Source organism: Heteronotia binoei, chromosome 2, assembly GCF_032191835.1.
Source record: "Heteronotia binoei isolate CCM8104 ecotype False Entrance Well chromosome 2, APGP_CSIRO_Hbin_v1, whole genome shotgun sequence".
NCBI lineage: Eukaryota > Metazoa > Chordata > Lepidosauria > Squamata > Gekkonidae > Heteronotia > Heteronotia binoei.
Genome location: NC_083224.1, coordinates 99145259 through 99170988, shown reverse-complemented (window position 1 = coordinate 99170988; position 25730 = coordinate 99145259). Strand labels below are relative to the sequence as shown.

Sequence of the window (25730 nt, the reverse complement as noted above, 5' to 3'; positions counted from 1 at the left end):
CTCGAGCTTACCAAGGAGCCTTTGATGAGGAACTTTGTCAAAAGCTTTCTGGAAGTCAAGGTACATTCAGTCCCTTGAATCACTGATGGAAAATGGTATTTATTTATGAAATGACATAAGATATCCCCCCTCCACACACACAAACACACACATCCTGTGCATGCTCACACACACCAGTAAAGGCTACTTGTTTCCCTAGGCTTTGGGCCTGCAGAATTGCAATAAATTAAGAATACAGTATGCAATATGATCCTGTGTGTGTTTTGGTTTATTTTTTTAATTTATTCAGAATATTTCCAGGATGCCTCTTCAGAGGCCAGGTTGTAACCTGTTCAAAGGTTTAAAGTCAAGGCTCAAACAGAAGTAAATCTCATTGAATGTACATGGTTAGATACAGGCTGATTAAAAAAAAATAGTTTCCTCTACTATCGGCAGTTTTAGAATAATTCACATGCTACATATACCGAGGTCCCAAATCACTACCAATTAAATTTTTAAGGGAAAAAAAAATTCCATCTGCTGTTTAAGCCCACTTTTGCCTTGTTTATAAATCGTGCTTGAATTTTTAGTGATCTTCACAGTATAGAAAATACTATATTGCAGACTGAAAATTCAAGCACGATTTATAAATCAGAAAGAGTGCACCTAAATAGCAGATGGAATCCGTGAGTGTATTAAAGGTTCTGATGACCAGTTGAATTAGTTCTCTTCTCTACCTCCAGGGTTAATAGTGTTCTAGGCCTCAGATGAAGAAAGCAGAGAGAAAGGAAATAAATCTCTCCCCGCTTCCTCTCCCTTTGAATGTCCTCCTCTCCTCGCAGAGAAGACTCACAAGTATTTCCCTTAAAAAAGAATCATGCTCAGCGGCTGTCCGTTTAAGAACCAACCCCAATCAAATACGTATTTCCTCAGAAAAAGACAGCCGCGGCATTCGCTTTAAGAGCTAACTCCGCCTCCAAAGTGAAGGGAGGGGTTCCCTACTGGATGACGTCTACCTCTCTCATTGATAAAAGCGCTGGGATTCCCCCTGCTGTAGGTAGACTGCGTACGGAAGTTCTGCTGCCGGCTGGCCACGTGGCTTTGTTCCCGGCGGGTGGAGGTCTTTGGCTGGCCGAGTGCTGACCAGTCCTACCTCCTATCCCGGTAGAAAGGAAGCTGCCCGCATTAATAATGGATCCTGCTTGTTTTCTCGCGTCCCACCAGTTTCATGGTAGTGCTCCGGGCTTGGATTTATATAAAACTTCTCCTGTATTCGCTTCATCTAAAATTGGACGGGCGGAGCAGCCTAAAGCGGCTGAACCGACTCGCATCATCACGGATCCGGTTACGGGCCGGGCTTACAGCAAAGGCCGTCTGCTTGGCAAGGTACGTGGTCTCATGCAGAGTGTGGTGGGAACCAAGGCAAAGAGGTTGATGCATAAAGTCCGTAAGTGCGGGTCGTTTGCTCCTAAACAGCCCGACCGTCTTGCTCTCTCTGTAGTTGGCCTCGTTGGCGAGTGCTTTCCTACTCGGAGGATGCGTGCTTTTCGTTGAAATGGCGTGTTGCTAATTTGTGTTAGTGACTGAGAGCGACAAATCGAGGTGTTGCGAGTTGCAACGCAGGCACTCGTGGCCTGTCGTGAATGAGAACCAAAGGTCGCCACTGTCTTGTGCGAGGTTCTCGCGCTTTTCGGGTTCCCAGTCGTTGTGCCGCTGGCCTGCGCTCCTCCGACGCCTATGTTGATGGCCGCTCTCTTATCTTCTCGTGATGCCGGTTGGTCTGAAGCCGGTCTTTCTGGACTTGATGCAACCCCCAACCCCCCTTAAGTACGATCGAATCCTTTTCCTCCCCCCCCCCCCAACTTTACTATGCCTTACCCTCTGTGCGTTATTTTCTTCTCACCACTCTAGCTGGAAGCTCGCGTTCAGTCGCTGAGCTCATTCCCCCTCCTTGAAACGGACTGGCTTCTCCGAGTGGAGACTGGTGGACTTCTTAGCAAAACTGGACGGCTTGGCAGAGGCTCCTGAATGGAGAGAGATAATTGTGTCAGTAGCCTTGTGAGCAGGAGTGCTTGTGTCATGCAAGTTCTTTTGTGACAGATTTTGTAAAATGTTACAAGCTGTATTCCAGCCGCTGGGGCTTCTCTTCCGTCCGTATTCCTATCTGACTGGGCTAGCTATTTATATTGGTAAGGTATATTATTGTTTTCCCATTGCTTTTGGTGCCTGCCTTAGGGGCTAGGGCTGACCTGAATAAGTGATCTCTCTTGCTTCTGAAGAAGTGTGCATTCACACAAAAGCTTATACTCTGAATAAAACTGTGTTGGTCTTAAAGGTGCCACTGGACTCAAACTTTGTTCTGCTGCTTCAGACTAACATGGCTGCCCACCTTAATCTCTCTTGCCTTCTGTAGGAGCTGGGAGGTGACTTGAGTTCCCCAATGGATTATGAACTAATTGCTTGTGGACTGCTAGGTGCTGCAATAAATATTCTCTTTAATTGTTTTCCTATGGAGCAGAGCAGTGCAAGACCCTGAGCAGCTCCAGCTTGCTGCTGAATGGGGCTTCCTGTGTTAATGAGCAGCTGCTCATGAGCACAGCTTAGAGGGAAAGCTGGAATTCTTTCAAATCATGCCCTTGCTCTGATCTAGTGAAGGGGGCTTATAAGCATAGTAGGTAGAACACATGCATAGCAAGTACAAGGTGCCAAGCTCAGCAGCTGGCATTCTAGCTACCGTGATGTCAGGATACAGTTGCTGGAGAAAAGTCTCTCCCCATCAGAGCCCCCAGAGAATTGATGCTAGTCAAAGCAAGGCTGCCTTGAGTTAGGATGAGATGACTGCATAAGACAACTTCATTTGATCCAGTGAGGCACTGCTTATCACAGGGCTGAAGTAGGGTATCTTAAAACATATTGCCTTGAGTGCCTCCCCTTTTTTGCTTTGTAAATTTAAAATTAACAGAAAAAAAGATCCCGCCATATTAAGTGTATAGCACCACAAAATGTTTTAAATGTGTTTTATTGGTTATAAATTGTTTTATATAATTGTAAGCTGCCCTGAGTCTGCTTGCGGAGAGGGCGGGATATAAATGTGAAGTAGTAATAAATAAATAAAAATGGTCTGTAGATTTTAGCCTTATTTATTTATTTTTTAATTTATTTCTATCCCACCTTCCGAAAAATGGGAAAAACAGAAAAAATATGTTCAAGATTGAAGTATGCCTATGCCAGCCTCCTTTATGCAAAGAAAAAAAGTCTCATGAGAGCTACTAAATCCAAATTATTACTATCCTACCATAGGAAACATGGTGCTGTGAAAAGTACATGTTGAGTACCTGCAAGAATTAGCTGATCCCTATACCTTTTAGTTTCTAGCTTTTCAAGGGGTCTGTTGTGACTTACTGGTTACACAGTGCTAGACTTGGGTCAGAGTGCTTGTCAGGGGAATCCTACTTGCATGAAGCCTTCTGGATTTATTTAGGCCAGTCATACTTTAGCTTACTTTACTAACATGTCTGTGAAGATAAATATGGGTAGCCTTTGACAAACATGACCTTCTGGGAGTGGGGAATAGCCTGGAAAAGTGAGCACACGATTTTGAACAGTAGTTTTAATAAGAAAAATGTTATCCCTGCATCTAATGCAGGGGTGGCCAATGGTAGCTCTCCAGATGTTTTTTGCCTACAACTCCCACCATCCCCAGCCAGCATGGCAAATGGCTGGGGCTGATGGGAGTTGTAGGCAAAAAACATCTGGAGAGCTACCATTGGCCACCCCTGGTCTAATGCTATTTGCTTTGAAAGGGTGGCTTAAATTCTTATTCAAACAGTACTATGGAATACTTTTTTAAAAAACCCTGCATAGTTGCAGCATCTCTTCACAGCGAAAATTTGAAGCTCCATCAGGATTGCAGATTTCTGCTATTCTTTTTTTATGAGGGTTTCTAGATCTTATGGCTGTATGAGGCAACTTGAACGTATGGTGTAGATAGCTGTTCAGTCCACAGTAAAATACAAAAGTAGAATGACAGCATAGTGTACAGAAGTTTCTCTAGAACTTTTCATTAGCCTAGGGACTTTAAAAAAACCTATAGGGTGGAAATTTGATCTTCGATGCCAGGATGAGGATCAGAAGGCCTCTGCAAATATTGATAGAATATTCTACAGATTCCAATGGGCATCAAGTGTGGCTGGCAGCAGGCTGCACCCATTGCCTTCTGGGAAATAAAAATGGACACCTTCCAGCTGAAAACACAAAGGTCAGTCACTGACATTTGAGCAATGGCTGAGCTTGTATTTTGTATACACAGTGGCCAGATACCACCAAAATCTGGTCTTTGTGTGTTCTGCTAATATGCTGTTTGGGGGTTTTGTTTGTTTCTTCCCAGTAGGCCATGGGCACAACCTGATATTAGCTCCATCCTGTGCCATGTGGCCTCAGAGCTTTCAGTCAGGATGCAGACAAAAGCCTTATGATGATGGTCTGAAAGATCATTCTCTCCCCCCCCACCAATTTTAATGTTTCAGCGATTTTGAAAGCTTGCATTCTGCATTATGTTTTGGCTGGTCTTCATTAAAGCTGTTGCACAATTTTTTTTAGCATATGTGAACAGTCTGCAAAATATGGAAGTGCTGAAGGGAGGCTGGGTGTGGCTTCAGTGGCTAAAGAAGAGCCTTTGATATTCTGGCTCTTGCTAGGGATCAACTCCTGCACTGTCCTGCTTATCTGACTGCACCATTCCCTGGCACAACAAACCTTGCCCAGCAGCAGAGTTACTATTGAGTCTACAAAGAAAGCAAAAATACCAATTTTTATTACTTAAATAGTAAAACCCAGTTCTCTTCTTTCAGTGTAACAATAGCATTGCCAGGTCTGTGTTGGAAAATACCTGGACACTTTGGGGGCTGGATCTGGGAGAGGGCAGGGTTTGGGGAAGGGAGGGGCCTCAGTATGATACAATGCCATAGAGTCCACCCTTCACAGCACTCATTTTCTCCAGGGGAGCTGATCTCTGCCAATTGGAGATCAGTTGTAAAATTGGGAGATCTCCAGGCCCCACCTGGAGGCTGGCCACAGAATGACGATGATACTTAGATAGTATACTGCAATTATATGGACACTTGTAAATTGGGTAGCTTTGCTAGTCTGGCAATAGTCCAATGAATCTTTAAACAACATTTATTTTACCTTAAGCTTTCCTGAGGCCAAGGTGACTTCATTAGATGCCTGTCCTATGAATCTGAAGTGACGTCTGGCCCAAGCACATCCATGCCGGAATAAATTTTGTGTTGGTCCTTAAGGTGCTGCTAGAGTCCTGCCTTCCTTGTATGACCTATGTATGTTTCCCAGAGCATTTGTTGGCTTTGTTGCCCTGGTGTTCTTTTAAGTAAGAAATTGCTTTCTGACTTAAAACCTCAATGCCCCACTGAGCCATCTGTGTAGGCGGAGTTGGCGGTGGGGTGGGAGAGGCAACAGTGTATACCGTGCAACCTGTAACCTCTCACCTCTCAGTAAAGCTGGCATTCTTCCACAGACTGTGCTGCAAAGTAAGGGGAGTGTCTTGTCTGCTTTTGCTCCCACATCAAACAGTGTGATGTGTCACCTGGAGAATTGGCTCATCATATATGGGGGAGTGTCTTGTGTCTTCTAAACAAGGGCTTTACCTTGAGTTTGGTTATTGTTGAGCCTTTTCTGTTCTTACGAATTCCTTTTTGGTGATGTTGTCCAGAAGTGTTTCAATAGTGATACCTAAGCTAAGATTCTTTCACACAGAAACTGGTCCCTCCTTGTTTACAGAATACTGTGTAGGTGTGAGGCTCATTTTCAGTAATGCATATGATGCAGCCAAGGATGTACTTGCTTCACTGCTGGAAAAACCTGTCTGTAGAATAACCCTTTCAGTGTGTGGCTGTCCTATGAACAGGGCTTACGCACACCTTGCAGAAACTATTATGATGCCTGTGGGTGGGTAGTAATGCCAACTCCAGAGCACTGAGATGGTATGCAAAGTGAAATACTTGAGCCTGTGCATTAAACCACAGGGCATAAGATTAAGATGCTTCCATTCAAACTGGGAGGTCAAAAAGATATTCGTGTGATACTATATGTTATAATTCAGACTTTTAAAATTAATTTGCAAACAATTATTACATTTTAACAAAATATGCAATATATACTACAGCCCCCCCCCCCCAGCTATACAAATCATCTACTTAAGATAGGAAATAGAAGGTAAGCTTTTCTTGGTGTAGTGGTTAAGTGTGCGGACTCTTATCTGGGAGAACCGGGTTTAATTCCCCACTCCTCCACTTGCACTTGCTGGAATGGTTTTGGGTCATCCATAGCTCTGGCAGAGGTTGTCCTTGAAAGGGCAGCTGCTGTGAGAGCCCTCTCAGTCCCCACCCACCTCACAGGGTGTCTGTTGTGGGGGAAGAAGATAAAGGGGACTGTGAGCAGCTCTGAGATTCAGAGTGGCGGGCAGGATATAAATCCAATATCATCATCACTGATTTTACTTGTCATTTATCTGTGAAGTGTTTTTGAGAAGGTGATCCCTTTTACCTTCCTCTTTTTTAGTCTATATATGAATTTGGGATGGTAAGCCTATTTCTTTGATCTCTTCCTCCCCCTTCCCCTTTTGTTTGTAAGTGAATTTAGAGTTGGGGCTTTTTTTGTTGACATCTCAGGTATTTCAGGGAAGGAGGTTGTGGATTTCATGTCATTTTGTGGGGACCATTTTCTGATCAGACCTGAGATGTATTCTTGGCCATTCTTGCCCGGTTTTTCTGTTGATGTTTCTCTCCATTGTATAAATTCCTGTTCTCACAAACCTTATTTTTAAAGTTTATTCCAAATCTCAGTAACTTTCCAAATCTTTTTTGGTGGGGTAACATGTATTAAATAAACTTTCTTTACTAATTTAAAAAGATAGGAACTATAAACGAGGAAAGAAGAGAACATTAGAGTAGACCTAAGTAAAAATTAGATACCATAATTCTGACAAATCAGTTTGTAGGTTGACCATATAATTCAAACATTTGTGAATGATAAATTGTGAGCAGATTTGTTTTAATGCCTGGCCCAAAAACAAACAATTTGCCCTAAAATATTGAGTTTCCAAAAATAACAATGCTCCTTTGAACCCTTTTTAAATCTCTAGCTAGCCATACGTTCAACCAGGCCTGTATCTAGAAATTTTTAAGTTGGGGCCATTTAAATTCTTGGGGAGCACTGGCTAATTTAATTAAAGTTAATAAGATTTGGGGAGTTGCTTAGTTTGTGCAGGAAAAACATTGAAAGGAGGAAAAATGTATCAAGAATTAAAGTCAGGCTGGTCTGTGAAGAAGTGAGTTCTTGGGCAGCCCAGATGGAGTCTTTACTCCTAGAGTTTAAAAGGCTGCTGTGAAAAGAGTAGGATTTTTAGAGGAGGAGGGAAGAAAAAGTGAAGAAAGTTTAAAAGGGGGAGAAAATGAGATGGAGAAAAAGAGGGGGTAGGAAGGTGAGGGAAATAAGTAATACCAAAGGAGAGGGAGGAAGAAAGAAGGAAGTGAGCGAGAGAAAGGAAGGAAGAAACAATGGCAGAGGCGAGAGAGAGGAACAGCTGACTGAAGGGGAAGAGGAGACCCCCATGATGCATGCATACCTGAGTCACTGAAGGGGGAATAGGAGTGGGTGGATGCAGGACTGTTGAGGCAGGGGAGTGGGCTCAGGGTGCACAGGCAGCCAGCAAGAGGCTGGTCCCTGAGAAGGAGGAGCTGGCTGTGGTGGTGGAGGAGGAGGCAAGTTGCTCCGGTGGTGATGACATTGCTTCTTATCCTCCTTCTCTTCCTCCTGGCTCGGATAGGCTGTAAGCCAGAACATTGCATTTGAGTACCACTGAGGCATGCTGGGCCTGCCCCTGCACCAATTCCTTGCTGGGACAGAGTGGCTTGCAGGCTGCAACAATAACAAAAACCCAGAGAAGAGTGGTGGATGGCAGTGCAAGGCTTGGTGGGGGCATAGCTGCAGGCCATGCACGGGAGGCTAGCTCAGGAGAGGGAGAGGGTGGCCAGCAGCATAAAACTTGCCAGGATAGGGTAGCAGTAGAAAAAAGCAGAGAGGATGGCCAGTGAAGAGGGCTCAGGGTGGGGAAGGGCAGCCAGCAGTGCAAGTCTTGCTGGGAAAGGGTGGCAACAGAAAAAAAAACAGAGTGCAGCTGGCAGTGCTGGACTTGATAAACCAACGATGGTGGCAGTGGCAGCCAAGTGAGAGGGCTCAGGCCAGAGTGGTATGAGGCTTGGCAGTGGTGGCGGTCGCAGCAGCCAAGTGAGAGGGCTTGGCTCAGAAGGCAAAGTAAGAGGGCAGGCAGCGGTGTGAGGTGTGGCAGCAGTGGCAAAAATGTTGTTTGTGAAGTCGGGCCAAAGGATGACTGGGAGATTGGGGAGTCTTGGAGGTGAGTCGGGATGGGGCCCCCTCCATGGCAACAGGCCTGCATTCAACTAAAGGTGTAACATTGCAGTATATGGCTTTGAAAGGTTGTCTCACAGAAGATGGCAAAAACTTGTCCTGGAGAACACCACAGAACAAGATAAAGTGCAATATCTTACTACTCTGTGCATGAAATGTTGGGTTTTCTTGCAATCCCTTCTTACCCCTGAAAAGATAGTTTCCAAGATCATAAGACCCATGTAGATATGTGGGTATTTGGGGGAGCTGGCATAGAGAAAAACAAGGGAGTGAAATTGTTCTTTATCCTACAACCATAGATCAAAAGAGGAAATGGGTCACTTTCTTCCTCTTGCCCCCTCTCACTCCATCATTAACCCACACAGCTGTTCTTTCACATGGCTCCTGCAAATCTAGGAATAAACTTTCTGAAGACTGGACCAAGTAGCAGAAATGAAAGAAATTGTCCAAGCATAGAAGGTTGCATACTATGCAGTGAGCTTAAGTTACAGGAGGTTAGATTCTGGCTAAACATTGGGAGAAACTTCTGATCTATAAGAGTAGTTCATCAATGGAGCCATTTTACCTGAGATCATCATCAATTTTATTTATATCCCGCCCGCCCCGCCAAAGCAGGCTCAGAGCTGGGAGAATCTTTCACCCACTGGAATTTTTAAACTTTGGGGGGTTGAGCCTTTCCACCCCCAATGTCCCCTGGCTCAACCCCCAAAGTCCCCAAATATTTCTTGAATTGGACTTGGCAGCTCTACTTGTGTTGAAGAGAAGGCTGGATAATGACATCTGAGGCCCTCTATGACAGGGCTGTCAGACTCCAGCTTTCGGGCCACATCTGTCTCACCCAGGGCTTTGATCAGGCCCATGGCAATTTCCATGCCCCGCCCCCCCATCATCACCCTTTGAAGCTCCAAGGCTGCCTATGATGTTCCCAACTCCTTCTGCCTTGGTGAGTACTCTAACCTGGGAACCCACAGCCAAAGGAGGATATTACACTGGAGAGTCATTGTCAATCTGAGTAGATGTGGGGGGTGGGGTGGGGAGAGCAGCTTGCAATACTCAGTCATTTCATGTTTTCCTAGACAGAGCATTTTACATCTTTTTAGCTTCTGCTGTGATCCTTGTGCTTTTTCTTGATGTTTTATTTTTAAAATTGCATTGCCAGATCCTACTATTCCCCCACCTTTCTGTTTTAAACAATATCACAAGAGTTTTCAGCATGTTTGTATTTTAAGGTATTATATATATATATAATTATGTTTGTCTGCATCTTTATAAAGTTTATGTCTGTATGTGGCATTACATTTTATGACATGCATGGCTTGGCTGCACAAAGTTCCATTTGTGCCAAATCTGACCCTTGTAACAAATGAGTTTGATATGCCTGCTCTGGGAATCTATTTGCTAGAACAGTGGAATGAGTTTTTGGGACTCTGTAAAATACCATGAAAATGTACTTGCATGAATAATTTTCTTCATCCAGGCAAGGGAATTCTAAACAAGTATACAGTACTTGGAATGTGGATAAGAACCAGGGTCTGAGCTGTATAGCACTGTGGGACCAAGGACTTGGTTGAAGTATCCCTGTTCTTGTGCTGATGGATGTGCTCTGGGGGTGCTTTTTAAGGGTAAGGTCGAACATCCCAACTATTGGCTCTTGGCATCTGGTTTGGCTCCCATTTTTGTAATTTTTTTTTTGCCTGAGGTGATGAAGCAGTGATCTTTAGCACACACTTCTTGCACTGAGACCACATTGGTCATGTGGCAGTTACACTTACGTAAACTCATGTTACCTGGGGCTTGCTTTATCATTCTAGCAGATGTTATTAGTCCTGGTTCTCATCTGCTCTTATTAGCATTGAATGCCAGAAGGAGTCAAGCAAACACAAGGGGCATATTTGGGGGTAAATTAAGGTCTCTTTATGAATAAGACAAACATTCTCCAGTGATCTGATAGAACTTAATAAATAAGGACTTGAGTTGCCTGGTGTTTTCAAACTAGGTTAGTAGAGATTGGTTTGGGTGTTACATGCTTGAATGAAACTGGTTCAAGGTCTTAGCCACATTGTGTTCAGGGACTCACAGGGGTGCAGGTGTTGCCCACACTGTCCCCAAAAACCAGTTACTGAGATCTTTCAGATAGGTCATTAATTCATGGAAGGATTATTAATAGGAAACTTTTATAATCTGTTTTACAACAGTCTTTTTTTGGCAGGGAGGATTTGCAAGATGTTATGAAATGAGAGACCTCTCCAGCAGTCAGACCTATGCAGTAAAAGTAATTCCTCACAGCCGAGTGGCTAAGCCTCACCAACGTGAAAAGGTATGTGGCACAGAAGATCTCTGGGCACAGTAAGGCAGATTACTAGTATACGCCCAACCTCAAACAGGAATATTTGCTGACTCAGTACTGCTTTTCCAGATCATCAATGAAATTGAGCTGCATAGAGACCTGCATCACAAACACATTGTGAAGTTCTCTCATCATTTTGAAGATTCAGAGAACATCTACATCTTTCTTGAGCACTGCAGCCGAAAAGTGAGTCCCAGATCTTTGTATATATGGCCTTTGTGTCTCCTCTTAGGCATATTTACCTACCATCTGATACTTCTGTCCCCCTGTTTGTGTTAGCTTTATAGTGTAGCATCTTTTGGATGATAACCGTGCCATACATAAGCCTTATATAAGAGTCTGTCACATAATTGCCCTTGCTATGGGAGTTGTTTGCTGCTGTATGTAGTAGCACTTGCGCTATTGTTAGTTGCCTATTATTTTGTTGCACTTAAAAAACTTGTAAACAATAAGTCAGCCACAGGCATTTTAACAGCTTTAGCCACTCCTGGTGTAGATCAAAGTTGATATAAAACTGTCTGACAAGGGTTGTTTTGGAATAGTGCTTTGACAGGGGTTCAGTTTTACTAAGGCAACATCTGAATTCATTCCAGGAATTAATTTTGGTGTTCAGCTAACTCCATTTTAGCTTTTTTTCAGCATCTGATAGTCGTGTTTTGGTGCACTTCCATTACATTCTTTAATGTTTAATAGAATTCCTTATCTCCTTGCAGTGTTCTTATGAACCATGTATACTTAACTTTGTCTTCAGTGTTTGTGTGTAGTAATATGGACTAGCTTTTGTAATTTGGGGATTGGCCAGTAAAGATCTTTAAAAATACTATCCAGTAGTTAAGAACTGTTATGCTTGTAATAAAATGGGGCACAGCTTAAATACCTAGAATGCACATGTAAAAGTAGGCTTCTGTTGGTAAAAGTGAGAGGGGCATGTTCAGAACCAATTAAAGTTTAGGAGTTGCTGGGTGGGAGTGACTACTGGATGGGGCAAAGGTATGGAATGAAGGGGAGGCTGGGAGCACTTGTCCAGCCATGATGCTGCAGGATATTATAAGGTTGGTACAAACTTTGTATCAACTGAGCACAGGGTGTGGTCAGCTGTCATGTTTATATGAAACTGATTGTACAGATTTCTCTGTGGGATCACAAGTAGCTATCTGTTCCTGTTCCTAAATAAGTCACGATCTTCTCTGGAAGTATCAATGCCTTAGCTAAACCCTTTTTCTTCCAGTCCTTGGCTCATATCTGGAAAGCCCGACACACTCTTCTGGAGCCAGAGGTTCGATATTACCTCAAACAAATCATTTCTGCCTTGAAGTATCTTCATCTTAAGGGCATTCTGCACAGGGACCTCAAATTAGGTGTGTACATTATGACTTGGGTATATCTGAGCAACTGAAATCAAACTCTTCCTAATGTCACCCAGAATTCATCCAGCATACTTGTGTAACTTAGTGTGCATTGCTGTAGTGGCATCATTTAGGCTTCCAATGTGGAATATATCAGTCTCTTGAATGGGAAGGAGCATGAAGTGTAGCTGTGCAGGGTGTGTGAGGTGGGGAAGTGCAAAGATCGGAACTGCTCAGCCCAAAGGCCTCTTCAACAGGCACCATCTAATTTCCCTTCCATTTGGGCCTCGAAACGTCTTTTGTTTTTAAATTAAAAAGTGAAATTCTGATTACTGAAACCTACATTAGATTTTCAAGTTCTGTTCTGTGTAGAGGGAGGGTGGGTTGTAGTGTTTGAGAATTGTAACATCTAGAACCATAATGTCTGCCTTCTGCTGCAGGTAACTTTTTCATAAGCGAAAACATGGAATTGAAAGTTGGAGATTTTGGTTTGGCTGCCCGACAAGAACCTGCAGACCAGAGGAAAAAGTGAGTGACTGAAGTGCTTTCCTTTCTATAATTGTGTCTGAGCTTCAGGGCTTTTTTTGTAGCAAGAACTCATTTGCATATTAGGCTACCCCCCCCACCCCGATATAGCCAATCATCCTGAAGCTTACAGGGCTGTTCTTACAGGACTTACTGTAAGCTCTGGGAGGACTGGTCACATCAGGGGGGTGTAACCTAATATGCAAAGGAGTTCCTGCTACAAAAAGAGCCCTGCATGAGCTTATTCAGGAGTAATAATGGAAATGCTTCTTCTACAGTATCTGTATCCTGTCACCCCATTCTTGCAGCTGTATGGGGGCTTACAGTGCAACAGACACCGCAAGGCTTGAAATGGATTCCTTTGCTTCAGCTGGAACTTGATGGCCAAAGAAACAATGCAGTCACTGTATATGCAGTTGTGTCTAAGGCAGAAGCCTCCTATTTGAATAGTGAAGGGAAACAATGCCAACCTTATCTTGGATTATGCCTCATGCAAACTGTTAATTCTGGCTGATCCAGTGGATGGGGGAGGGCTAGTGTGCAAGGCAGAAAGGAGCACTGGAGAGGGAGTGTCTAAGCAAACAAGTGGCAGTACTGACAGTCCAGTGTAAGTGTGACTAGATGCAAGGGGTAGGGTGAGCCATCTGGAACAGTGGTTCAGGTTGATCGCATGTCTAACCAGGAAGCTACAGCTAAGGCTTCTGGCGGATCAACTTGTTGGAGCAAGACTCAATGGTATTGCTTTTTATTGTGTTTTGGGGGCACTGGGCTGTTGGAAAAGGAAATTTATTGAGACATACAGATCAGAATTCCAGCTGCAGGCTGTGTTGTCAGTTGAGGGTCAGTTTTGTGGTTTTCATGAGGCCTTGATGAGCCTTTGCTTACAGACCTAATGTATTAAGATTTATCACATTTTATTTCAAAGAGGAAGTCAGTCACTGCTAGCAGAAATTTTAAAGAGGTGATCTTGAAGTCATGAAAATATTTTTAAAATAAGAAAGGATTGCTTCCATCTTATTTGAACTCTAACTTCTTCCCAGGTCCTTGATCTTTGCAATAGTAGGATAAATGGCTAATATAATTTGAGGGACATTATAACAATCTTGTTTATTAACCATATGAGTTGAGTGGTTTTGTTGAGCACTAGTGATACTTCTCATGTTGTAATGAATCAAATGGGATGGGGGAAATTTGAGACATTCAGGAGTCCCAGCAGCAATCACACTAATGTCAACCATGCTCTCCTTTCCCAGAACTATCTGTGGTACTCCCAACTATCTTGCTCCAGAAGTGCTACTCCGACAAGGACATGGGCCAGAGTCAGATGTGTGGTCTCTAGGCTGTGTCATGTAAGTTTAAAGCTTGAATGTTATGAGATGGCTGTGCATCTCTGTTAAATCATACCTCTAAGAAGTGGTCATTCCTTCACTGTTACCTTCTGGCTATACTGGAACTGAACCTAATGTAGATACTATTAAATACCAGGCAAGGAATTGGTCCTTAAAAGGCTGACATGGAGCCAAAGGAATATTGGGGGCACTTGTGTGCATATACTACTTGCAACATGTTTCAATGTTCTGTACCAGACAAAAGTTCTAAAAAGCTTATCAAGGGCTTCTCCAGAAAGTATGACGCCAAGAGAGCCATTTCCTTTTCACTGTGCTGATGGCAAAAGCAGGCTTCCAATTGATAAAACTGCCCAGCCCACCAAGATAGTCTGGAGTTCCAGGCTCCAAAATGGAAGTTGTGACACCTCAAATCTCTAAAGCTGAGCAGCTCCTGCCTTGCCAGTTCTGTCAGTGATGGGGAGGCTTGACCTGCAACTCATATAAACTGTATGCTAACTGGTCCCTCGTTAGATGATACCACCATAGTTTGGCCACAACTAGGTTGTTAAACTGTTATTCTGAGCTAATTTTCGTGAGTCCAAGTGTCATTCTGGGCCATGTGTTGAGCAGACAGTTAAAAGACAAAAAAGTTGGAGCTGAAAACATCCTACTGTTACTTGCTTGTTTCTGCTGAAGAGTTACAATGGAAAAAGTGGTTTGCCTGTGGTACACATTTGCCAATTAAGCATAGGTGTTTCTGAGCAGCTTTCTGGAGTATGTCTTCGAAGTCATTTCAGCTTTCAGATCTTTTTGTCACTTAGCCACAGTTTCCTGTTTAAACTTTCCATTTACTGCTGTGTTATGAACACTGTCTCCAATGCGGGGGAGGAGGCAGCAAAGTCTGAGTGAGCAGCTGATGACAAAGAAGGCAGATCTTAACCCTGCCTCTTGACCACATTTGGGTGCATGGCCACCACCTGTACAAATCCTAACTTTAAAAGACTGTTGGCTGTAATCCCATGAGGAGTGACTGTCTTCTGCCATCAGGATGTGCCTCCGGTCTGTTACTACCTGGAGCAGTAGCACTATTTAATGAGTTTCATTACAGGGAATGCTTAAAGCTGGGTGTTGCCTCATTTCAGCTTCCTCTAGAGTTGTTGCTGAGTCATGTGCAGATAAGATCATGCCATTGTTGGCTTGTAGAGAAGCATTCTTCACAAATATCCTTGGCTCTCTGCCATTCACAGCCTCCTCTTTGCATCTTGTCAGGTACACTTTGCTATGTGGAAACCCCCCTTTTGAGACATCAGACCTCAAGGAGACCTACAAATCCATCAAGCATGTGACCTATACACTTCCAGTATTCCTTTCCATTCCAGCCAAGAACCTGCTTATGGGCATCTTGAAACGCAACCCACAGGAGCGTTTAACATTGGAGGAAATCTTGGATCATGAGTTCTTCACCAAAGTAAGCAGAGGTCTTTTGAGTGCATTACTTAACTCTTAATAGGACTGTTGCCAGAATAGAAAACTAGTACGGTATAAAAGCCGCAGAGTGTGCTATACTCCTAGAGGCTAAGTCATTGGATGAAACTTCTTGTTGGGCCCCACCATTATAAGGATGGCAAGTGTCCTTCTTAATAAGGGTGTTAGCTTCTGGAATTGTGCCTAGATTGCAATTTAGGTAATTACATCCTGTTTCTAATTAGCACTTACAGTTCTCAGATGTCGTTACTTTTTGCTCTTGCCTTTGTTGCTGGGCAGCCTGACTTAACATCCTTGCCAAGAGTATATTTCTTCACAATAGCTCTTGAGCACTCCTTCTAAAATTGGGGGGAAATAGTCAAATCTAGTCAATGAGCAATAGTCACCTGTACACAAATGTCTCAGATTGCCGCCGCCTTCTCCTCCTGTCTATTGGTATCTCATTCAGTTTGGCTAATAGTGCTGACTTTTCTAGGGGTACACACCTGATAAGCTCCCACCCAGCAGCTGTGTGATGGTGCCAGAGCTGAACCCCCCTAATCCTGCCAAGAGCCTGTTTGTAAAGGTCACAAAGACTCTATTTGGAAAAAGGAAATCCAAAGGTAAGCTTGTTCTGGTAGCTGACTTGCAACCAAAGAGCTAACATTTCATTCCTGGCTTGAAACTGCCTAGTGGTGGTCATCTGACCGGTTGGCTGGGGTGGAAACTCATTGGATGGGCAGGATATTGAATACCGTAGCTTCTTTACCATCTGAGGTCCAAAATGTGGAAAAAAATGTTGCAACCAATTCCTAAATGATCTTTCTGCTTAAGTACACCCAGGCCCAGAGCATCTGAGTAGGCCAGGTAGGCAACTGCCTACGGGCACCACCTGGCCTAAAGGGGTGCTAGGTGCCCACTCTCACCCCCACCTTCTCCTTGCAGGCTGCTGAGCTGCCAGCACAGCTTCCCCGGTTGTGCCAGGGAAGCTGGAAATAAAAGCAGCTGGCTGGCAAGGCAAGAGCTGGGGCAGAGGGAAGGAGTTCTTGGCTCCTTCCTGCTGCCTCTCTTCCTGCCTTGGTTGGCTGCTTTCAGCAGGCAGAGGAGCTTCCTCTTGCCGTTGTGGAGGGAGAGAGGGAGGCGGGAGAGGAACCACGTGGCTTTTCCTGACAGGGGTGGCCGAGTGGCATGGGGTGGTGGTGGGGAGGGTGCATGGCGGGCTGGAAGGTTGGGGGGGGGGCGCCTTGCCTGGGGCAGGGCAAGGCTGCCAACACCCTAGCGCCAGCACTGAATATGCCTAGAAAATAAAATCAGTTCTTTGCTTATTGCTTACAAAGGTGTGCTTAAAGAGACAAAAATCAAATGCTTGTTCCATACGTACTCCAATCTGATGTACTTCAGGAAATATCTGCAGGCCTGTCTCAGCTGGTAATCTGAGTTGAACTACTTACCCTTCCTTTCCTTTTCTAGTTAAGAAGTCTCCCTCAGAAGAGAGAGATGAGATTTCCAAGTTGGTAACAGGCCTTGTGAAGACCTCTATCTGTAGACAGATGAGTCACAAAACTGTGGAAGGGAATGAGGTAAGATTAACTGCAGGAACTTTGTTAGCACTTTGAGGGAGGGAGGAATATGGGTGAGGAAGATGTTCTGGTAGCTCCTGAACCTGCCAGGGGGTAAAAGATAGGTCAACAGTGAGCTCGATTGACTGTTTCTTTGCAGGTCACCCCTTTGAGTGGCCATAGTCCTAGCTCCAGCCCAGCAGTGACTGTAGCAGAGGAAGGTTCACGGAAGTCAATCTCGAAGTCCATTCGTGGGACAGTGGCTAGTACCTCTGAAGGTGAGAAGAGTTCCTTGGTTTTGTGGAATTGTCAGCTACTAGAACCTGCTCCAGTGTAGTGGAACAGTTGCCTGTAGACTCTATCCTTCTAAGTTCTCTGAGGTAGTGAAGCTTAAGCAAATTGCTTAACATGGAAGCTTTCATTTAGCAATGGCTACAGGCTGCAGTAGCTAAGGAGAACCTTCACGTTCATCTACTCACTTCCAGTTGGCAGAGAGGATCAAGTGAGTTCCATCATTGAATAAGACACCAATGCTGCGGCAGGTTAGCTGACTACCATAAACTAGGGACAGATGGGGAGAATTGTTGCTTTTACCCCTTCTTAGTAAGTTTCTGGAAGCTCTCTCCTATTATTGCTGCAAACAGAATGCTGCCCTTGATGGACCTTGGATTATGTCCCATAATGCTTATATTCAAGCCACAGTTAAATGGTTTAGTTGCTCAGGATGGCAGTTTTCCTGAAGCCCAATTCTAGCTCTTGAGTGAGGTCCTCACTTGCAGAGGTGAATCTCTCAACCATTCCTATCTAGCTTTGAGCTCTACCTGTAAACTGTCATGATGCATTCATGGGAACACCATGTTAAGCTGTCCATATCTCAATTACCTATCTTCTCCCCTTTTAGTTTTTGAAGATTGTGTCACAGCATCATCTGTCATTGAGTCTGCCATTGGGCTCTTGAAGAACTGTCTGTCAGTCATGCCTCCAGGTAAATTTCATCCGCCGTAAATTTCAACTCATCCGCCTTGGACCCATTCCAGTCTGGCTCTTGCCTGGGCCATGGGACAGAGACTGTCCTAGTCACTCTCACAGATGACTTAAGACAGCATCTGGATCAAGGCAGGTCAGCGCTGCTGATACCTCTTGATCTGTCAGCAGCATTTGACACGGTCGATTATGACCTTATGACCCACTGCCTCACCGTCGCCAAAATTTGGAGGGTGACCTTACAATGGTTTTCCTCCTTTTTCCAGAGACAGGGACAGAGGGTGGTGCTTGGCGAGCAGACTTCCTTGCGGCATCCACTTATATGTGGGGTGCCGCAGGGAGCCATTCTCTTGCCAATATTTAACATCTTTATGCGCCCCCTTGCCTAAGGTTTTGGGCTGGGTTGCCACCAGTATGCTGATGACACCCAGCTCTATCTGTTGATGAGTGGCCGGCCAGTCGCCGCCCCTGACCAGTTGTCTGAGGCATTGGGAGCCATGGCTGGGTGGTTATAACAGAGCCGGCTGAAGCTGAATCCAGTTAAGATGGGGGTCCTGTACTTGAGCCGGGATGGGTATGGGCATTGAGTGCCCAGCTTTGGACAGTGCCACATTGGTGCCAGCCCAAAAGGTGAGGAGCTTGGGAGTGACCTTGGATGCCTCTTTTTCCGTGGAGGCCTAGATCACTGCCTTTTGTTATCTTCAGCAGATCAGGCAGCTAGCACCATATCTATCTCCCCAGCACCTGGCTACAGTGATCCATGCAATGGTCACTTCCAGACTAGACTACTGTAACTCGCTCTGCACTGGCTTACCCTTGAGACTGATCCGGAAACTGCAGCAGGTGCAGAATGCGGCGACTCGCCTGCTGACTGCACCACCTTTACGGGTGGGCTTTCCGCTGGCACTCCACAGTTTGCACTGGCTGCCCATCGAGTACCAGATCTGCTTCAAGGTTCTAGTGCTTACATTTAAGGCCTTAAGCAGCCTGGGACCAACATACCTGCGGGACCGTCTCTTTCAATATATGCCCAGGAGGTCTTACCTTCAGCCTCCCAACATCTGTTGGCCATCCCTGGCCCAAGAAATGCCTGCCTCGTCTCAGCTAGGGCCAGGGCTTTTTCAATCCTGGCCCCAACCTGGTGGAATCAGCTCCCTATTGAGATCCGGGCCCTACCTGGCTTATTAGCCTTCCGTAGGGCCTGTAAAAATGGAGCTGTTCCGCCAGGCTTTTAGCTGAGGCTGCGGGCATCTATTCTTGATCTGGTTGGCCTCCCCGGCCAGCACTGTCATCTGTGCTAGGAACTGGAATAACTGCCATCCCTATGAGATATCATGATGTGAGATGGCTAGGCTGGGCAATATGTGATGTCATGGTAATCTGAGTGCTGTTGAGTTGTCTGTTTTAAAATGTTTTTATTGTGTATTATGGTTTGATTATATGTTGTACTCTGCCCTGAGCCCTACGGGGAATGGGTGGAATAGAAATTTACTAAAATAAATAAAATAATAAATTTAAGCTTCGGGCTGCTTAAATTTGTAGGAACAGTTGGATTTCTTCTCTTATTCTGTTTGAGACAGCTGGGAACAAATGGAAGAGCTGCTCTCTTCGAAGTGAATAGTGGGGAAGGGGTGTATAACCAAGGACATAAAGCTAGAAGTGGCTGCCTTTTGAGACCTTAAGCTTATTCAGCCTTCTACGTAGCCCTATTACATGATTTCTTTGTAGGCCTTGGGATTAAGTGTTGTGGGGTCACGCTGATGAGCAGAGTTTGAGTTTTTCTGTCTCTCCTTGCCTCAGTTAAGTTGTATCTTTGTTCCCTGTGCAGCTGAGAGGAATCCTGCTTCCTTGGCTTGCCATGAGCACTTTGTTTGGGTCAGCAAATGGGTGGACTATTCCAACAAGTATGGCTTTGGCTATCAGCTATCCAACCGCAGCATTGGTGTCTTATTCAATGATGGAACTCACATGATCCTCTCTGCCAACTGGAAGTGAGTAGATGAAACATTTATCCAGACGGTTCAGTTGGACCTAGGAGTTTTACTCTTAGGCAGCATTGGCTGTGATGAAGCAAATAATATAGGAAAGAAGTAAATCCTAGAGGAGACAAAGGCTAGAGAAGGGTACTGGGTCAGTGGGCTAGCAAAGGCTGCCCATACATAGAATAAGATAAAAGAAATAGGTTGTGTCCCTGGAATCAACTCATCCTGAGCATATAATCATAGGTTCATAAAGAACAGTCAGCTTGTTATGGGAAGGATACTTTCATGCTGCAAGATGCCTGATGTTAAAATGTCAAGAAAATTCAGAGCTTAAGCATCAGGTTTCAAGGAGCCTCTTGCTGTTCACTTGCACAGCTATAAGAAGGCAGTTTCTCTCCAAGTGCTTTATAACCCTTTGATACTGCCTATTACACTTTAATCCAGTTCTTCTTCCATGAACTTTGAGGTAGTGTGCATGGCTCTCCCCTCTCTTGTCTTGCAGACCTGTGGAGTAGGATAAAGCTCACTGGGTGGGTCTTGAGTCAGAATGGAGATTTGTACCTGATCTCCATTCCCCCACCACAGTCCACACTACAGAAATGTGTGTGAGAAGAGGATTGCAAGCAACTTGGCTGCAGGGTTGGACTTGGGGGGGGCCAGAGGGGATAGCTTGCCCCTGGTGCCACTTGGGAGGGTGTGCCAAATTGGGTGCTCTCCAGGGGATGGGTGGAGTAAGCCAGCAGCCCCGAAGATCGGCTGCTTTTGTGCTCTCTTTCTTGTGGAGAGGCAGCTAAAGCAGCCCAACACCTCTCAATCTGCCTCCCTCCCCAACTGGCCAGCAGGGGTCTTTAAATGGGTTGGGAGGGAGATCAGTTATTTTAATCACTTCTCTGCAAGGCAGAGAGGCGGTGAAAAACAGCCCTGTGCCTATGACCTGCCGTCCCTTCTCTGCTACCACTGCCTCTCCTCCTCTGTCCCTTCCCCCACAGATGCCTCCTCCTTCTCTCTCTTCCTGCCCCTCACCTCTATGTCCCTCCTACTTTGGTGGTCCGCCTTGCTGTTCTCTCCCAGCTGCCGCTGCCCTCTTCTTCCCACTCGTCTCCTCCATGCCCGGTTCCCTTCTCATTTGGCTGCCTTGTTGCTGCTTTCTCACTGCCGACAGGGAACACAAGCAGCCTGCCTCACAGAAGCTGTGGAGCTATGCTGGGGCATGGTGGAGGCATGCTGCATTGGGCCAGCAAATTCACTGCAAAGCTTCCTGCGTTGGGAGCTTGCTTCCCCACCCCCCTCGGTAACTTGCAGGCTGCCTATGTCAGTAGCAGAGGACAGATTTTTTAAAAAGTTCCCTTTGCTCTTTTGCCCCCCCCCCCTCTCAAAAAATATGTAGATCTGGCCCTGCTTGGCTGTCATAGTTAACCTTCTTTTGTCCTACAGGAAAGTACATTATAATCTGACCAACAGTAAGCATTTCTCCTTCCTGGCTTCTGCAGTCCCTGAACAGCTGCAGGGACAAATGAGTATCCTGCAGTACTTTGCCTCCTACATGGAGCAACATCTCATGAAGGTCAGTAACTGATGGGTTTGCTATGTTAGCTTCAGGGGCCAGTCTGGATGCATATAGAAGATCTAGTTTGCATTTCACCTGCTTTCTAGATCTTTAATAGATGTTTCCCAAAAGACTTTTGAGGGGCACAACTCAAACTCGTGGTAAACTTCAAAAATTGTTTTCTTGGCACTTGTGCTCTTTTCCTTCTCAGACAACTTCTAGTTGGCAGCACTCTAGCCAGAAGGTGTGCATGTGGGGCCCCTGTACAGCCCCTGTACAGCCCCTGTACAGCCCCTGGCTGTGGCTTTTTAATACATGTGCTAAAGAATCCTGACCTGCAATTATGCAGGATGAAGAGGAAATTTCCCGTGGCAATGCTGAGCTGGGTGTTTGGAATTAGCATGTCCTTCCTGTGAATCTGGCCTGTATTACTCATCTGAGCTACTGTATCCAGTGCAATCAAGGCTGTTACTTAACTCTGTCTTGGTGGGTTGTGTGGCGGAACCGGCCCGATTCTGCCTTCAGACCCGGTCCCGTCAGCTCCCTATGGAGTCGCCAACTCCTGGAGGGAGCTATTTCTCCTCCTGCCCCTTGGGCTCGCTGCCACCACCTGCTCAGTCCCGGGGTTCAGATTGAGAGGAACAGGACTCCCAATCCCCCTCTCCAGCTGTGAGGCTAGGCCTCCAGGTCCTCTGCCGCCCTGCACTTGGGTTTCACAGAGACCTCAGCACTTCTTTGGGGCACCCCTGGAGGATTGGCACCTTATCCAACTGCATGCCTTCCCCCTTCCCCGGGGCCCCCTTCTCAAAAACAGCGTGGTCTAAAGCGGTTTGGGGATCTATGTGGTACAGAGTCTGACTGCCAGCATTTTAAACAGAAAAAACATTTATTTAAAAGAGAAAAATATAGGGAAAGAAAAACAAAACAAAAACAGTTGCCTTTAAAAAGTTAACACAGCACAGCAAACAGCATAACAAAGAAAAGTTGATTATAAACGCATCCGGTTGGCCCTGATCTAAACATACTCTGCCCTTCTTGATGACTTACTTTGTCTTGCTGCCTGGAGGCCTCATTTCCCTGAGCAGGCCTCCCCCCCCCCACAGGCAGGAGCTCACAGGCAAGCCACCTCTCTTCCCAAGCGCCAGCTGCAAACTGAGAAACTCTTCCTGCCTAGCACATGGGCAGGAACAACAGCACTTCCTGCTTCTCTAGGAGACTTTCCCCCTAGCGTTGTTGGTTTGGCTCTGGAAGGGAGGGGGGGAGTGAGGGGAAGGCTACAAAGCCTGCTGAATGGATTTACTGATCCCTGCCTTTTTGGATGAAGCACCAACACTCTCAGATGGCGTTTCTCCACAGGTTGTATAAAATCAGAGGTGGGGAACCTCTGTCCCGAGGGCCATGTAAGGCCCTCAGGGTCACTTGGTGTGGCCCTCGGGGATTGCTGGACAGATGCATAGATTGCCATGTGGCAGCCTCCCTGGGGCCTGGCTGGCCAGCCAGAATTGCTGCAGGGCATGGAAAAGTTACTGTCACAGTTCAGTTTGCACTTGATTATCCCAGATGGTGTGGCCTAATATGTTAATATTAGGGGATGTGGTCTAATATGCTACTGAGTCCTGCTGGGCTTTTTCTATGCATTTGCCTAGGGCGGCGGGCTGTGTGTGTGTGCCTGATTAGGCTCTCCCCACATGACTTCAAATAGAAAACCAATTATTTGCATTAATTTTGCTGGCCTGAATCATTCTCCCTCAGCAGAGCACTGTTTCTTAAGTTGATAATTTTATGGCCTGCGAATGATGTTATAACTATCCATATGGCCATTGGCAGAAAAAAGGTTCCCCACCCCTGTATTAAATGCTGTGGTAGACTTGGGTAGAAAAGGATTGTTGGAACTGGGCTGCTGTTGCATTGGTGGAATAGTTGTCAAGGGCTGACTTTTCTCCCATCTCTCTCCTTCTCTTCAAAGGGAGGAGACTTGCCCAGCATAGACGAAGCTGGGCAGTTGCCACTGCTGCTTCTACAATGGGTGAAGACTGATCAGGCCTTGCTGATGCTCTTCAGCAATGGAACCTTCCAGGTAAGTGTTGAGTTGTGCCTGATCTTCTATTGGAATGGCCTTGAGGGGGGAGGTCATGCAAGACCCAGCTTTGTTCCCAATAGAGAATTCTATTGTTTAGACTGCATCCTTGCTTTAGAGAATGCCTTCTAATTTTTGACTCTAAAGTGCTTCTGAGGGACTAGATGTCTATTTTTATAGAAGAATGGCAGCTTATGGCAAGCAATATGTCATTCTTCTCACCATTTTAACCTGTCTCTCAGCAGTGTTGTGAGAATAACTGGTCCAAAGTTGTCCAATATGCTGCATCATGAAATACTGCCTTTGTATAACTTTGTGGCCCCAGGTATATTAAACACCAGCATTATAAAGCACATTTAAAATGCTTAAGCATATAGGGTCCTCATAAATTCCTTTACAAAAAGCTTGGTTTCATACTTCATTCAGCTTTGGTTTACAGCTCTCCCCTCTCCCTCATACTTAAAAGGGAAAGGAATGCAGTGAATTCTCAGAGTGGAGCCTGTTAAATGGAAGCAGGTGCTAAGTACTCATGGCCAGTATTCTCCATCTTCCAGGTGAACTTCTACAATGATCATACCAAGGTGATCTTCAGCAAACCTGACCACTCTTGCCTTCTCACTTACATAAACCGTGACAGGAATTCCTATACCTACAAGCTCAGCAGTATTGCAGAACTTGGCTGCTCACCAGAGCTTCAGCATCGGTTAAAATACATCCTCAAACTGCTACTTGAGCGTGCAGATGCCTAAAGCTTCAGGACAGGACCCTTTGTCCCCTTGCCTTTGTCCTTCCCAGAATAATGTTAATGTCATAAGAGGTACAACTGCAGAGACCATCAGAATCCTTCCTACCAGTGGATGCCTAATCTTCAGGAAAGACAAGACTTCAAACAAACTGCACGGATGTAGTGGAGTACCTTATTTCTGGCCTCATCAGAGTCTTAGATGCTTATCTCCAAACTGACTTTTTAATTAAGGGATTTGCACTTGGTTTGACATGACTGCTCCAGTCCACAGAGAGAAGGTGCAGGGATGGAAGTTAAAATGTCTTAAGTTTACTCCTGTGTAACTGTACAGTTGGTTATACACAGTGGAGAAGATGGTGTCTTAGGTATGGGGAGAACTATTGCTCCATCCACAGCATGGAAACAATTGAGGGTAGGTTGAGAAAGGAGAACAAATGTCCTTTGAGAAGACAGTTGCTGGACTGTTGGTCTATTACTTATATACCTGGTAAGGACTTGACATCCTGGCACCTGATGGGTTTGAGGGGCTTCTCAGCTGCCCATCTGTGAGTGCAGAATTAAGGTGGCTTCCATTCATAAACTGGTTCAGGCATTTGTAACACTACCACTGCCCATAGACTCTCTTGTGCTGCTTGAAGTATCATCACTTGCCAATAACTGCTTGGCTCCGATTCATGGACCAGTTAAAGCTGTGAATGGATGGTCTTGGGGGCCAGTCAGGGAAGGAGGGGTGCATGTACAGCACAGCAGCACCATCACAAGTGGCCTTCTACAAATTAGAAGAGAACCAGAAAAAGGACCTCTGCTTGGCATATAACTGTTGCAATTAAGATGCTGTGGGTGGAGGAGAGCTGAGGGGATCTGTATCTGGCTGCTATGCCAGATGGCTATTTTCTGGAATTGGCAGGGTTGAATTGCTGCCACTCCTAATTTGGGAGGAAGAGTTAGGGGAATGAAAGCTGAACCTTCAGCCTTAAATCAGAGCCAATTCAGGTTTCCAGTGCTGCTGCTCAGCACTTGGTACTGTGAAGGGTGGGTGCATATTGCATAACTCCTACACTAATTAGGCAAATAGGGCTTTTTTTGTTTGCTGAGACTGTGAATTGCCCTATTTTTGCCTCGGTTTCTCAGCTGCTTTCTCAGACTCAAGATGCAGTAGAGGGATTTTGTGTATTACTGTGGTACAGACTTGAACAGCTTAAACAAAAGCTGCCTGTTCAGTATTGGAACTTGACAAACTGTTGTCCAGTTGTCGAGCTTAAATGGTATAAACTTCCACTGAGACCTATTTATGTATTTATATGGATTATTTATTTTGCACCTGTGTCTTGTCGATCATGCAGCACCATGTCTCCGAACTCCAACAGTTTGATTACAATAAATTCCTTTTTAATAAAAGCAAA

At 45.3% G+C, this 25730-nt stretch overlaps 2 protein-coding genes across 2 annotated transcripts in view; both read left to right on the top strand.

Moving 5' to 3' along the window:
* Positions 1-25730, top strand: part of IPP (intracisternal A particle-promoted polypeptide) — a 523673-nt gene that overhangs the window by 173231 nt on the left and 324712 nt on the right. The window lies entirely within an intron of this gene.
* PLK3 (polo like kinase 3) lies at positions 968-25730 on the top strand. Its single transcript, XM_060231729.1, has 15 exons — positions 968-1365; positions 10634-10741; positions 10841-10957; positions 12000-12129; positions 12558-12645; positions 13896-13991; positions 15240-15438; positions 15931-16057; positions 16905-17014; positions 17154-17271; positions 17895-17978; positions 19806-19968; positions 21394-21523; positions 23472-23582; positions 24137-25730. The coding sequence occupies exons 1-15, from the start codon at positions 1171-1173 to the stop codon at positions 24329-24331; spliced, it is 1971 nt and encodes a 656-aa protein (XP_060087712.1). The 5' UTR covers positions 968-1170; the 3' UTR covers positions 24332-25730.